The sequence below is a fragment of the Aythya fuligula genome, chromosome 14, assembly GCF_009819795.1.
Source record: "Aythya fuligula isolate bAytFul2 chromosome 14, bAytFul2.pri, whole genome shotgun sequence".
In the NCBI taxonomy this organism is placed as follows: Eukaryota; Metazoa; Chordata; class Aves; order Anseriformes; family Anatidae; genus Aythya; species Aythya fuligula.
This window is the reverse complement of record NC_045572.1, coordinates 16,072,238-16,087,753: the sequence shown is the minus strand read 5'-3', so window position 1 is coordinate 16,087,753 and position 15,516 is coordinate 16,072,238. Positions and strand designations below refer to the sequence as shown.

Genomic DNA, 15,516 nt, shown 5'->3' with positions numbered 1-15,516 from the left:
CTTGGTGAATATTCAGACCTGCTATCTGGAGTCAAACATCAGCATTTATAAACTTTGTGGTAAAGGGGAAGAGATTTTATTTGCATTCAGAACCCAGATGACCTGAAATTATCAGGACAAAATAAAAACAAATTGTGCTACCTCTGAGTTATTTTTAAGGCTTTTTTTTTTTTTTTTTTTTTTTTTTTTTAAAAAAGGTATTTATTACACTTTTAGTAATAAACTAAGCCTTTTGTAAAATCTCTCACGTGTGCCTTTCTTAACTAAGAAATCTTTCTTATTGGAGCAATTTGGCAATGGGGAAATACATGCTTGCGTCAGATCCCAAGACACCTGTGCAGTTTTATCTAATATCTGGATCCACTTGCTGGTTAACCTGAGATCTCTAGTGCAAAATGTTGGTTTTGTACACTTCAGACTTTAGCATAGATACTGTCTGCAACCATACAGCTTTCCTGTGACTCAGTCTGCTCTATAAAAGCATGCATGTTTGGGATAGATGTTCTGCTAAATCAGCGAGCACGTTAACAGGGTTGGGATCTCACTTTGTAAAAGTGACAAGAAGCTAGGGCTAAAGCAACAAAGGTCAGCCCAGCATCCCAATGCTGGTGTAATTGCCTAAACTACCCATGCAGTGCAGAGCTTTAAAGGAGGCAGCCTGGTCCCATGTGAATGAGCAATGCGAATAGAAACAGGATTTGACTGGGCACAAAATATGAAATGGGAACAACATATTAAACAGACACAGACTAAACTCAAATAAAAACAAATTAGCCTAATATAAAACAAAAATAATGGCATAAATAAAGCTGCCAGGACCATTTCAAATGCAATTTGCCTATTGACAGAAATGCTCTCTAGTGCCAAGTGAAAACACAAAGTTAATAATCCTTTTAGTAATGGATTCTTCTTCTTCTTCTTTTTTTTTTTTTTTTAATTGTTGATGTTCTCTCATATTTTCAATTCATGTTATGTAAAATTTAGTCTGATAAATTTTAGATACATAACCAGAAAATGTGTTTACAAAAATTCTTTAATTATTTCAGTTTAAATGTTGTTCTGTCTGAATTTTCTTCATAATTTGTTGAGACAAGAATGGGGGCTCTTTTTTAGTGCTAGGCATTTTTCTCTAGGGTAGTGAATATGGTGGTTGTCTCCTGAGAAAACTCCAGTTTCACAAGCTAATGAGTTGCATGTTTTATGAAGAGATTTGTTGCTAATGTCTAGTATGCCTTTTTACATGTATGAATAAGTCTTATCACTGAATTATTTATCTGAAAACAAGCAAATGAATTAGCAATCCCAGCCTCCAGGTTTTTCATATCTCTGCAGAATCAAATCCCCTTGGAAATCCTTATTATTTAATTATTCATCTGAAAATATGCCACAATAAAAAGCTACCAAAAAACAAGTTCCTTGACTCTTCCTCTCCCCAGCAAGTGTGCCAACTTCTTTTCCTTGGCTGCGTGATGAAGAAAGGCTGGGCTGGTGTTCATACTCAGAGTATGACTTCGCGGTAGAGAACTCCACTTCCAAGGCTACAAGACTTGCTTGTAAGATAAGACTCCTCACTAGGAGGTAGACAGTCCCCCCAAAATTATTAATTGTAGCCATCTACAGGTGTATGACAAGAATAGGGTAGATGCAGCTTAGGTAACTACCCATGGAAACATCCAAATTTAAACACCACTTAGGAAAATTTCTTCAATCTGAAATATTGAATCTTATTCTTTTCTTGAGGGTTGGTATCCATCCCCATCTGATTTTCCATCCCAAATACACATTTACATGCCTACTGCCTATGGGGAGATAGATGAAGCCCAAACTGGGGGCACCTAAGGTCAGGTTTATAGCAGACAATGTAAATTGTTCTTTTCTAAGAGGTTTTTAATATTAATAAAGATATTTTTAAGTCCTTTTGTCTACGATGGAGATACATGCAAAAGATTCGATGTATTCCTCTGCTCTCTTGTCAATGTCTTGATGAACATCTAAGACCCTGTGACACTTTGCAAATGAAAGTAATTAAGTCTGCATATTACAGTAAATTGGGAATATTGCAAACACCACTCAGGATGGAGAAATGATTCATTCAAGTCTTGAGAGGATGTATGTATGGGCAGGAAATAACAAAATGAGATTCATCTTGGAATAGAAAAGAAATTAAAACATCTGGGCAAAAGAAAATCATCAGAGCCATGAATTTTAGTGGGAGGAAGGAACCTTGCTAATGAAATACTCAGACATAGAAACTGCTTCTGTGAGGGAGATAACTTCTTCCCTTTCCTATCTCTAAAAAAAATAATTAATACACAAATAAAAATATAAAAAGAGTAGTTACATGGATAAACTTAAGAGTCCACAATGACCTGAGTGTTTACCCTAGTCACATAGAAACTATTAAACACATGACTGTTCATGTAGAAACTAATGACATTTATACAATATCAGCTGGCTCCAGTGATGGAGGCAAGAGGTACTTTTCATTCCCCACCACAGTCCCAACTATTAAAGAATGACCTCAGTTAAACATTCCTGAAACTAAAGAGTTGAAAAAAATAGACGAGGAATTGCAGAAAACAAAAACAAAAAAAAACAATTTCTGAAAGCTTTTTTTCTCAGGGAGTTCTCCTTGAGACCTCACTTTTGGATGGTAAAACAGAGCCCTGTCCTGCTTCAAGCTTTCATCTGTGCACTTTACAGCCATAGGAGTACAGAAAATCGGTGCTCATCCCATGGGAAACTCCTAACTTTCATCCTGTTCCAAAGAGGGACAAACAGCCACAAGAGACATTTTCTGTGACCTAGACAGCTCTGAAAGCTGTGGAGGTGAAACTCTTCATTTGGGTTACTGAAATGCCATTTTCCATTGGTGTAAAGAAGAGCACACAGGCTGTGAGCGAGGCTGTGGGTGGTGTGCCCTCTCCACCTCTGCCCTGCAGCATGCTCCCCAGGGCACAGCCTTGCAGGAATTTGCAGAATAACTGCAAACTAAGAGCACTCAGAGCTCGCCCACGATGGTGCATGGCACAGATATGCTCACTGCTCTCTGAAGAGAGGAGCTGCAGTACTTTTTGTTGGCCCCACGCTTCCTCTGCCATCCATTCTCCAACATATTTCCTTGTGTCCTTCTTGCAAACACTGAGCTTTCCCAGTCCCTCTTGCTAGCTGAGCTCTGCTCCAGCCTGTGCTTGGGGAAGTGGCTGGTATCACACGCTTTGAGAGGAAGACCTGGCCCTTCAACAGGAGCAAGGGCTGCCTCTTTTGCCCATTCCGCAGACTAACCTGAGGCTTCCCTGCAGCATGGAAATACTGCAGCTGGTGCCCCACTCAATGGGGAGGAGCACCCTGGAAGGCAGTTTGTGTACAAGACATTGTGCAAGGTGAAACCGCATTCTCTGAGCAAGCGAATGGGGAGCACAGGTTGTTGCAGCAGTGTACAATAGCTAGGACTGCTCATGTCCTTGAGTACCTGAGTCGCGTGACCAAGGCAGTGAAAAAATTATAATCTAATGCAGCCATGAGTATTCTGTTTGGAGCATCCTCCATATGTTAATTATTAATAATACATTTATGAGAAAAGTTCCTGTTCCAGCTCTCCATTAAATAGGATTTAAACAGCCATCTGGTGTTCTGTTTAACTCTTATTAATTTTTTTTTAAACCCAATTTGTGTGTCTTACTGTTAATTAATTTAAAACTCGTGAAAGAAAGAGGTGCTCTGGCTTTGTGATAAATATGAACTGAGCTGCTGAGAAAATAGAGATGGGCACTCAACATTTACATTTAAAAGAATACAGCAACAATGAGTCTGACTTTGGGGAAGAAGAGAATGAATGTCACCTCCTACAGAGAAACAACAGCTTTAGACATAAAGGTAAATGTCAACATGGAAGCCCCCTGCCATTATTAAAGGATGACAAGAAAGGAGCATAGCAACATGGACAAAAATGAGAACAGAAAGCACGGAGTGCTCTGTAAAGCTGATGTACACTAGTAAAATGGTTTTGTTGGGGTCCATCCATAAACCATGTTTCTACGCTATTGGTGGTCTGAGGGAAGAGTCCAAGAGAGTGCTATCCCAGCTTCTATATCTATACTTCTCACTAGCAAAAATCACACCCTGGCTTAATTAGAAATGAATTCACACACAAGGGAAACTTTACATTTCCAGTACCTGGAATTCTTCAATTGTTTCAATAAAAAAAAAAAATCAGATCTTATGATCTCTCAGATCTTATGAGCCTATTGCTAACCAGCTATGGAGATGGGGAATGGCCCGGTGCTTCAGGGCAGATGAACTTTTAAGGTATCAAAATTCTGCTGGAATTCACTTAGTTTGGGGCTAATCTGGATCTTGTATAGCCCACATGAAAAAGTGTAGAAGAGAAACAGGCTTGGTTGTTGAGAGTAATTTTATTTTCTTTCATTGAAACCAGAACTCAAATTTAGCATCTCAAACTTTTGGTTATAATCCATCTGAAACAGCCAATCTAAATAATTACTGTTTCACCTTAATGCTACTTTTTAATTTTGCCATTTCCATGAGTATCTGCTGGACTCCTCCACAGGGTTTGCTCTCATGCAGCGTAGCAGAGGGCTGGGAGCCATGGCAGCCCAAAGGACTCTTGTGCACAGCAGCAACACAAAGGGCTCTGCTGCTTGTTCGGCACCCAGCCTTTCTCCTCCCTTTGCCAGCAGCCCTGCACAGCTGGAGGAGGAAGAAATCTGTCCTTGACTGGGGTATGTACATGCAAAGCATAATTAAATAATACCGGGGGTGACAACAGTAAATTTACAACAGTTCCAGAACATGGGCTAAAAGTCCATTTCTTGAAAAGCATCCAGAATTTAATACATGCCCAAATGTTTGCAAATTGTTTACCTCACTCCTGACAAACTGTTCTGATTGTAATAATTTTCAAGGAATCATGACTCATTAAGATACCTAATTTGAAGGGAGCAATAACTCTGAAAAACTTGAACAGAGGACATTTGAGCGCAGTTTTCCAAGAATCCTGGGGTACAAAATGATTTAGTTCTTTCAGGTATAGAATTAGAGTAATATGGTTTTTAAAGACGGCTTTTAAGCTACTGTAGTTTTGGCTTTTTCCTTGCTGTGAAATATGTACAAGCAGAGTCTCTTAATTCTTCAGTGACCTTCAATATAAAGTATTTCAATTATGTTACAGAGTTAAACTTGCTTTCTAGCCAGTGTGCCATATATGCTAGGAGGTTGTTTGTCAGAAAAAAAAAAAAAAAAAAAAAGGAAAGAAAAAGGAGAAACGGACAGAGCTCCAATGTCTGGAGCTTCTGATGCTTTCTTGAATGAGTTGAGTGTTGAAGTTTCCAGCTTCAGGTTTACTGGACGGAGGAGGTAAGGAGGCTTCTGTCCTCCTTTTAGCATTCAAGATATTTCCTGCACCATCAGGGTGTGATGGCTAAGCAGCTCTGACCTCCTATTCAGTTCAAAGCCAGGTTGCCCTTGGAACTGGGTATTTTCAAGCAGGGATTTGCCCTTCAAAAACAGAGGCCTGAGAAGCACTGTGTTCTTAGCTAAGAGCAACCATGAGGTTGATGGGCAAGCTCCCTGTTATGCTGCTGTGCATGCAGGAGAAGAGCAGCCTGTACCTCCAGCCAACTGTGACTTAGGAACACGATCGCTGAATTTCAGATGAAGGAGATATTGTGATGGGACCAAAATTAGCACCAATAATTTATATTGCATGTAAATTAATTGCATTCCTAAAGTTTTGATAAGGGTATAAAGGAAATAAAAGCCAGAAGGTGAAAGAGCTGATTTAAATCCATGAAATGGAAAGCAATGGCTCTCCGTTTCAAGGGTATGCCTCCTTTACCTCTTCCCAAACTCAACACTGTGGGGCCTTTGAGGGGGAGGACAACTCTGCTGAGCTGGTCAGGGTATGGGAGAAGCTGGTAGGCCAGCTGCTGAAGTTAAATAAAAATACCAGTCTTAGACACTGTGGAAGTTGTGGCTGCACTGCATTAAGTGTGATGAAGTAAGAGACTTCAAGAAATCTAAATGAACAGGGAAGATTTTCAAAGTTTATGCAAAGGCCTGATGAAGTTCCACAGATGCAATTTGCTATCCTGCCTGAGGATGGGAGCCCTTGACACTTTTCACAGACTCTGGATATAAAAGTGTGATAAAAAGTGTTAAATAACAATTTTCAATATAAATAGTTCTCTGCAAATTTTCATCAAATGAAGCTTACCACAGGCACTTACAGTACTAATAAGACTGTGAAATAAGAAGCTAGTGGTAGAGATAAATTTAAAAAAAAATAATCTTAAAATTTCATTTGAAAATGCAAATATTTAATCCAGAGATTAACTTAATAATAAACCTCACCACATAACATTGAACAACTTTTTTTTTTTTTTTTTTCCCCTCAATCAGACTTCTCTGGGGCTGTTTCTGGGTGAGTTGCATACAGCCTTGTCTCAGCACCCAGACTTGGCCAGGGCAGGCAGTGCTGTCAGACAAGTTGATGAGGTCTGGGGGTCTGCGTGCTGTAGGTGGAAGTCACCCAGAGCACCTCTGTCTGCATTTCACACTTGGAGGGTCAGATGATGCCTGTGAGTCATTGCATTAGCTTAGGAAATGTGACTTGAAATTTACAGCATCAGTCCAAGAATTTAGTAAATTTGTATTATAATTCACTCTCCATCTCACCCTTCTCTATTATATGATTTTTCATAAAATGAAATAGATTTTACAGCACAGGTTTTGTATACTTAAGCCTAAACGCCTCTCCGATGGTTACAAAATTTGTATCTGAATTCTATTGCCTCTTCAGGAAATCATTTCTGTGTTACCATAACACAATTTCTTTGTTCAGCAAGTATGTGTAATAAATATCAGTCTATTATCATAAGTCACTGCCAATAACCAAAGCCATTTATCTGAATATTCATCTGTATCTCTGCCTCCCACAAATGAAACTATCTTATTTTCGAGTTAGCAGTTAAACTCTCATCTTACACAGACATATACTGCCTGTTGAAATGACTATTCTGAAAAGTGCTAAGCTGAGAGTCACCATGAGATTGACTAATGCTCATGTTTATGTTTTGTAATTAGTTTAACAGTTATTATCTGTGAACAACAAGTTTCTGATCCAGAAAGGATAATCAGCTTTCCTGGGCATGGGAAGTTATTTATACATAAAGAGACCAACTGCCTATGACCTACCACAGATGCTTTAGATTAGTGGCCATGCGTTAAGAAATGATACACTAATATAAAATACCAGAAATGGAGGAAATGTTCCTTTGAAACAGGCTCTTAGGACAAATGTGCTCAAAGCAGCACTGTAGAATTCAGCCCTGGCTAATGATCTTGGTGTATAAAGTATGACAAATATTTAGAAGAATAAACAAGGAAAATGGTAAAGAAAACTTCATACATTGAAAGGGCTTGATGTTCTGACCAGCTTTGTGGTAACTGTTGGACCGTGGGTCACTGGGGGCTGCTCCTTGATGATGTGCTGTGTCTTTTAGACGAGTTCATGAGCATCAGAATAAGTTTGGTCCCCTGTTACCAAAGCAACACCTTCAATAGCTGAATTTGACCCAGCTTGTTGAAAAGCATCTTACAAAGCACAGCCTGAGATGTTATGCTCAGTTTTAGTGATGGAACGATGCAGACAGACAACACCCTAAGAGGAAATATCTCACTCCTTACCACGAGGTCTTGCGTGAAAGCAATTCATTTGAAATAAGTTTTAAGATTCTCTAACTAATGGCTTTCATAATAGGAAAAGACCTCCTCTGGCCAGCACAGTAACAAAGTCAAGAGGCAAACTGGAGCAGGTGATGGGTTTGCAAGGGGGAAGAGAGAGCAGATGTTAGCACACAAATTTGGAACACTCTTCCAGATCTGTTGCAGGAGCCCAGTTCCCATCAATGCATGTTGAAGAAGCAATTAATTGGGACCATGCAGTCCCAGGATTTGCCAGAATCAAATTTTCCACTCACAGAACATAATTGCATAAAATTATTATTATTATTATTTTTTATAAAACTTCTAGAAGTATTTTTTTTTTCTCCAAAAATTTACAATATGTATGTCCCTTCTATTTACTAGATTTTATGGAAATCTGCACACTTAGAATATGGATGGGAGTTTTGGGGGAGTGGAAGTTGTGAAACTATCACTTTTAAGCAATCTTTATCTGCTTTAATAAGTTTCCAAAAAATAAATAATATGAGTTCATCAGGTTATTTTTTTTTAAGGTTTTAATCCAACTCTGATCAAAAATCAAGTTATATATACATATATATTTAATTCAAATTCCACTTTCCTGTGGACTGCTATAAAGGGTCTTGACTATGAAGAAATTGGTACTTTTTGTATATGTTAGTTCTGTAACATTACAGAAAAGGGAACATTTTTGGTGGTTGCAAGTGCTTTTGGAGAGTAACTAACCGGAGCTGTGGATCAAAGCAAAGTGATCAGGGAGCATTTGAGAGAAGACTGAGGCAACCAGAGACTTGGTCTGCTAACTTCAATCAGGCTATAAAGTCATCCCCAGTCTAAACAGAGATCTAGTTTGAAGGAAAGACAGATAGTCTGGGACCAGTAAGCAGCTGATTTATATCCTTTGCTTTTATAATTTTAGGCTAAAGCTGCCACAGCATCTGGTAGGTTCAATGCTCATCTCCCTGTAAGTTGCAGTGAAGGAATACCCTCACAGTCTGCTACAGAAACACACCCTGATCACTGCTGAAGACTTCTCAGACCTCATCTGTATATCCATGTCTATCATATTAACAGAAATGTTGCACCTTCTATAACATGTCCTTTGCAAATATCCCTCTGCACATAAAAGTATGTGAGCAAATCATGCCATAAAATGCTAAAACCTGAGGGACAGTTCTGGTTCCACTGAAATCCATCTTTCAATTATTATTTTCCAGGTGACTTCAAAGAATCATAATTTAAATGTGAATACATATCTAGCAGACATTCAAATAAATAGCTTACCTTTTTGACCTCGTATTTAATAGCCAGTTTAATTCTGCTCAGACTTGGTCGATGGTGATCAGGGCACAGATGGATGTTCACATCTCCATTCAGGATTGCCTCTACTTCTTCAGTGTCTCTGCAGAGGTCCAGCACCCCCACTACGAAGTCCTTGCATTGCATAGATAGCTTCCTATAGTCATTCTAAGGGAAAAGAGAGAAACACAAGATATTCAGCTCTGCACTTAAGAGCATGCCTCAAACAACCCAACAGAAAAAGCCAGAGCAAGCAACTGTGAGAAGGGTTACTTTTGCAAAACCTGCTGCCTGGAATAGTAAGAAAGCACTTGATTTCAGCCAACATACAGCTAACCTTTTGCAAATATATATGAAATATATATATGAAATCCTTCCACAATTAATCAGCAATGGTCCTATCAGCAGCATATATTGCATTACCAAAAAAAAACCCTCCATGGAATAAATAATAAATTAGCACAAATAAATAAAAATAAACAAATAATGTAAAAAGGAATTTTTATTTTATTCAATCATACAACCTCTTCTTTTTACATGACTATCTTCTAGAAATATCACAAGGTCTTCCTACTGGGTTTGAATTTATATCAAATTTTACTATTTAGATCCTTTACTAATAACTTTCTTTAATAACTTTTGAGAAATAGATTGCTACATCTAACTGTAGCATCACACCCAGATGTGTTCAAATAAATGATATGGTTGTAACATCAATTTCAGTTTCAAATGTATTACCTAACAATTTGACAAAACTGTCCCAAAAGAGTATCCAGAGGGTAATTTCTGTCATAACTCTTCTCCAGGAAATAGGACCTCAGAAACTCAACATGATTTCCTATGAAATAATTTCACCTTGCAAACCCAAATTACACTTGTGGGAAAAGAGATGGTACGTAGCTGACTTGATAGCTGACTGGAAGAGTAATTTTACTGCCTTAAATTGTGATTGATTTTCACATGCTGACACTTAAAAATGAGGAAAATGCCACCATCTGAGTAAATGCAGTAAATTAGAACACAATTAAGGCTACCATTAATATCCTGACAAAATGGTGATATTAAAGACTCAATGCAACAAATAGAAATAATAAGCATAAGACAAGCTCTTACTGACTTGAGAGATCTTTTCAAATTAGGTTTGATGAGTTAATTAAATTCAGCAGCTTATCTAATTAAGCAAACAGCCAAAAGAGAGGATAGTTAAACCTGACTTTGATGAAATTATAAGAGTAACCTGGCTTTGTACTCTTTTATTTTCTAAATTATTAATTCTTACATTTACACATAGCAACATATCGGCCTTCCTTGTTGGGCAAAGATCTCAAAGCACTGTGCAAATATTAGTTGGGCAGCACAGCAGTGGCTAAAAGATGGTGTTATGCTTAGAGGTGAATAAATTTCTTTGTATGTATTTTTTGTTGTTGTTGTTGTTGTTCTTTAGAATTGAGATGTTCTTGGTAATAAATGCTTTCTTAACAAAGTTGGTTTGATTATTTTTTTTTATGGCTTTTATTTTTTCCCAGGTCACAATATGATGTTACACTACCTTTTTAAATGCATAAGTGTTTATTTGTACAGCAGCCACTTTTAGGGTTCTTCAGACTAGGGAAATCACCAGCATCAAGTTTGCTTCCCAGTTTCATGCACAAGGATTTGCCAACAAAACTTGGATTCACATTAGCCCATTAAGGAAGTGATGGAGGAAACAGAGTTCCTGTTCCAGGGTTCCCCAGCCCTGGCCTCCTTCTGAGAACAGGAATTCTGTCCCAAGGCAGCTCTCTTGCAGCATGGAAGAGCTGTTTCACCCAATACAAACAAATTTGGTAGTTACAGGTAGCACAAAAGTGCTTCAGAGATGGAGCATTCTTGCAGAAATGGGAAGCTGCCAGTTCTGATAGGTGTTTGGGAGAATGGGCTGGTGAGAGGAGCTGGACAATAGCCTGTATTTTTGTGGTGACATCTTGTGTGAGGGGAAACGTGTTTACATCCTATCTGCCCAAAATTTTGAAATCTGGAAAAGGTTTCCCTTTTCCTCCTTCATTTAAAGGGGATCTAATATAATCACAAGCACATCTTTTTTTCTGGTAGGGCAGGAACCTGCCCGCAGAGGTAACCTTGACCTCAAGACATCTATCGAAAGGCCAGATTAGGACAGTAAGATTTAAGGTGTCTTCAAGGTCAGGCAGAAAATGATTGTACATTTACATCTAAATCTAATACCTAAGTATTATGTGAAGATAGGGTTTGTAGAGTGAATGTTATCAAATACAGTGTGAATTAGAGTCTGAAATGTAAATGAAAGACAGATTGCACTGTGTGGATTCAAAGCACTCCTCTCTAATCATTTCTGTGCTTTAATCTTCACCCTGCCAAGATATGTTTCAGTACGTAGAAAACTTGCCTGTTCACTGAGAGAATAGATGACCAAACACTTTGGCAAAGAAATAACTGCAGGAATCATGAAAAGCAACAAATATAAATAGATCTAAAAATAGATGTATGCTGGAAATGAAATGTGTAACTGCCCCAGGTAATGCAGACACTTAATTAGCCCAGCAGACTGAAAAGAAACAGGGTGAAAACTTTGCTAAGCTGTAATAATATTCCCTATTTATACACTGTTTAGAAAGTTCAGAAGCTTATCTCTTAGCCAGCACATTTTAGGTAATTCTCATCACCATTTCCACATCATCTGAACAACTAGTATGCATTAGCTCTGATTAATTTTCCTTTTCTGCTTTTTTTAAGGAAATTAGTTAGCAACCAGGAAGGTGCAGATATAAATGGCATACTCCCAGCTGGCAAACTCCATCAAGGATCACTGCAAGTGGTGTGACTTCTGACTAGATCTCTTATACAAATTTTTTTTTTTTTTTCTGGCTTCCTTGATGCTCACTGTCAGCATAGAAATCTTACTCCATTTGATGATGAGAACACAGCACCCAGTGATTCTCCTGAGGTCAGTGTCTTTCCCTTTGCAAGCAGTTTGTTGGCTGTATCTTTAGTAAAAACTGAGATTAGAAGGACACTGCCAGGCAAACATCTCCTGACCCAGGCTTGCACAGAGAGCTTTGATGATGCAAGCAGAAATGCCCTACCTGTGTATAAAATACTGAGTTATGAGTCACAGGAAAGGGTAAAATCTGACAGAAAACTAGATTTACAAGTGTATGCACATGGTATCGGTGTATATGCCAGTGCTGCATCAACTGCCTGTAGTTCACACATTTGGGGGCATCTGAGATACTGCACAAGGAGTGCTGAGATGAGCTTTTGAGAAGGATGAAAGTCCTCACCCCCAGGCATGGCTTTGTGAGGGCTGGCAGAGCCAAGAGGAAACCCAGCTCAGTTCTCTGGGCAGCAATGCAAAAGACAGGTTTTGTACCCAGGCAGTGACTATAACCCAACACTTCCTGAGTATTCTGATTAACCACCACATTAGAAAAGTCTGAAAAGTAGGAGTTTCATAAAGCAGACTAATCTTTACAGTAATGAAAACCACAAATCATATATGAGGGATGCTGGGGCCTCATCCTCACAGCCTGAGTGCTGGCAAGCCTCAGGGAGGGAGATGAAGGATGCAACCAAGGGCACAGGAGTGCCAATCTGCTTCAGATAACACAGTATTTTATTTCCTATAGAGACAGTGATCAGAGAAAAATCTGGATAACACTTGGGAATGTTACAATATAATTTTTTAAAACTAGAACATAATAAAAAAAAAAAAAAAATCCAAATCAGTCATTTCCTGCTCCTCCTGACACTGTTCATGTGGAGTTAAAAATGTCTGATTTTGCTGTTTTGAAAAGGCTAATGGTACTTGTCATTCACTGCAATTTCTCTGAGTACCGTATTATTATCTGTTGATTATGTTCTAAATGAAGTCTGTCATATCTCTACATCTGTTCAAAACCACCCATACTTCTTCAGAAAAGGACTGTTTCAGGTCAGAGGGATACAGTCTGATTAAAAAGTTAAGTGAAATGGCAAAAGTAAGACCATTCACCTGACTTGGTTAGTTAATGAAAAAATAACTATTTCAAAAGCAATCCTCATCAAAGATTGAAGAGGAACGTCCTCATCCAGGGGAGTCTACCTCTGATATGCCAGCACTGCAAGTGCTTTTTGGATGGCAAGTTGAGAAATTTGGTGTCAATGCTGTGACGTGCAGCAAACAGGTCTGAGATTTGCTGAACCCATCAGTGCAGCTGAGAAACTGAAGTGGTGCCAATGGTTCAGAAACAAAGAGGATCAAACAACTTTGTATACAATTATGAAAATCCCCCATGTCCCTCAAAATTGCTTTCAAGCCTTCTACCTTCCCAGTCCCAGCTTCAAGAGCACACTTTAGGCTCTAGTTCTATGAATGCTGACAAAATACTTTCAAGCAATGTGCTTGAAACTGTCTTCTTTGTCAAACAGCTTTTTTTTTTTTAATTATTATGTTTATTTTTTTTAGTGGTAATTGTTGTAGACTACTCAGTACACAGTTGCTGCTGTAAATGGGCCACAGAGCCACAGGATAGTGCACAATACGTGAGTAAAATACAACTTGCACCATTCATGAAAATCAGTCCATATGTTACCATTTAGGGCATTTCATTAAATTCACTCTAACTTCATCCAAATAACATGTATAAAAAGCAGGGCAGGCACCACAACCACTAATTGTTCTGTTAGCCTCTGCTAAATCTACAAGGTCAGATCAAGAAAGCTTATATCAGAGAAGAGTACCCATTTGAATATACAACAATGTATCTGGCTCAGGATGATTTCACCTACACCCTTTTTTCTATTAAAAAATACAGCCTAATGTTGCTTATTAATACACATGTTTCATGTCCAAACAAAGGTCAGCAAAGAAAAAGGGGAGCAGAGAGGATGGTTGGTCTATATACTAATATATATACATACATATATATATATGTATATATAATGTCCATCATATATTGCCTGTCTTATAAACCTGGCTTTCTGGAATATGAGGGTTTCCACACAAATCTAGGATGTCTACAACTCCTGACCATGCACGTCCAGCACCTGTAACTGGGGCTGTCATGGCACCAGAAAACCTCTGTGTGCTCTCAGTGTATTCATAGGTTAACTGCGTGGCACAGACCTGTTAAATCCAACCTTCTCTCTGTGAGCTATGTATTTGGCAGTAAATCTGGCATTTCTGCCTAGCATTAAATTTGCAGTGCACATAAAAGCTGTAGGCATGTAGCACAGAGACTCTTGATATCTCCTTGAAGCTCTTGGCTCTTTGCATTTAGTCCGCACCACACATACACATATATCACGGAGGGAAATACTGCATTGATGAGATTATCATTTTGAGGAGAAGCAGCAGAAAGGAAATAAAATGTAAAATAATTCTGTAAAACTGCCTCAAATAAAAATGAATGTAGAAAGAAAAAAAAGGTAAGAGAAAGGAGGGGGGAAGCCAGTAATATTACATGCCAGATTTGAAATGAAGATTTTAAATAACAATCATGTCAAATACTCAAAGTGCTTATAAATATTTACCAATTAGATTTCACATGAAAAATGCAAGAGCCAGTTTAGAAGCTGTTGGACCAATTTCCTTCTGGGTATTTACACTGTCTATGACTGGCCATATGCTTCAGAAGGAAAAAAAGCACAAGGTCTGTGGGAGGAAGGGAGATGAGAGGAGTTGCTATGAAAGGTCCTAGCACTGCTCCTGCTCCTGTAACCATGTTGTCTTCTCAGGGGCACTGAAAACCCTTCCCCAGAGCTCTGTTGACTATGCATGTAACTGCTGGTATCTTTGAATACAGCCAAGTGCATTTCTATTATTTCCAGACTGAATGCCTGTATGCACAGATGATGCCAAGGCTATAGAGTTAATCTTCCAGAAAGAACAACATCTCATTGGTTTATGTTCTCTTATTTCTTAAGTGGCAGCACATCAGTGATTTTTTAGAGCTTTGAGTGTGCTGTGTCACATTCAATGGGCATATCTCTGAAAATAAAGCCAAGTGCTCATTTTAAACATTTCACTACTCAGGTGCATGTTGCTAAGTCTGTCTGGAGATAGCAACAGATGCCACTGGTTCATTTTGAAACCATCTAGACCTTGACTTCTTCACCCCCAAAGAGCATAATATAATAAACAAGCTGTTCAAATACAAGAGTTTGACATTTCAAAAATGTGCCTGTGTTGTTTTCCAAACAATTTGGTCCTTTCTAAATGGAGCCAAGCTAAGCATGGCACCTGCATTGCTCTCTGAGGAGTGCCAGGTCATTGTGTGGCGGTGCAGAGGGGCAATGCCTCAAGGCAAAGTGCTTTTAAGTCCTGCAAGGGAGTGTCAGAAGACAGCAAGAGATGCATGCAATAAAAGAGCCCAAGGACAAAGCAGACAGTGTTGTCTGTGTTCATGTTATTTTTGGCAAAAGAAGTCCAGAAAACAACAGTATGCTTTGAGTGAGGACCAAAAATTGCGTGCCTTCCAACGAGCCATGAAAATA

General features: G+C 38.7%; 1 protein-coding gene across 1 annotated transcript in view; it reads right to left on the bottom strand.

Annotated features, from left to right (window-relative positions):
• Nucleotides 1-15,516, bottom strand: part of TRPC7 (transient receptor potential cation channel subfamily C member 7) — a 73,675-nt gene that overhangs the window by 38,189 nt on the left and 19,970 nt on the right. Inside the window, exon 3 of the mRNA XM_032197162.1 lies at nucleotides 9,010-9,192. Coding sequence (XP_032053053.1) covers nucleotides 9,010-9,192 — 183 coding nt within the window. The remainder of the gene's footprint in view (nucleotides 1-9,009; nucleotides 9,193-15,516) is intronic.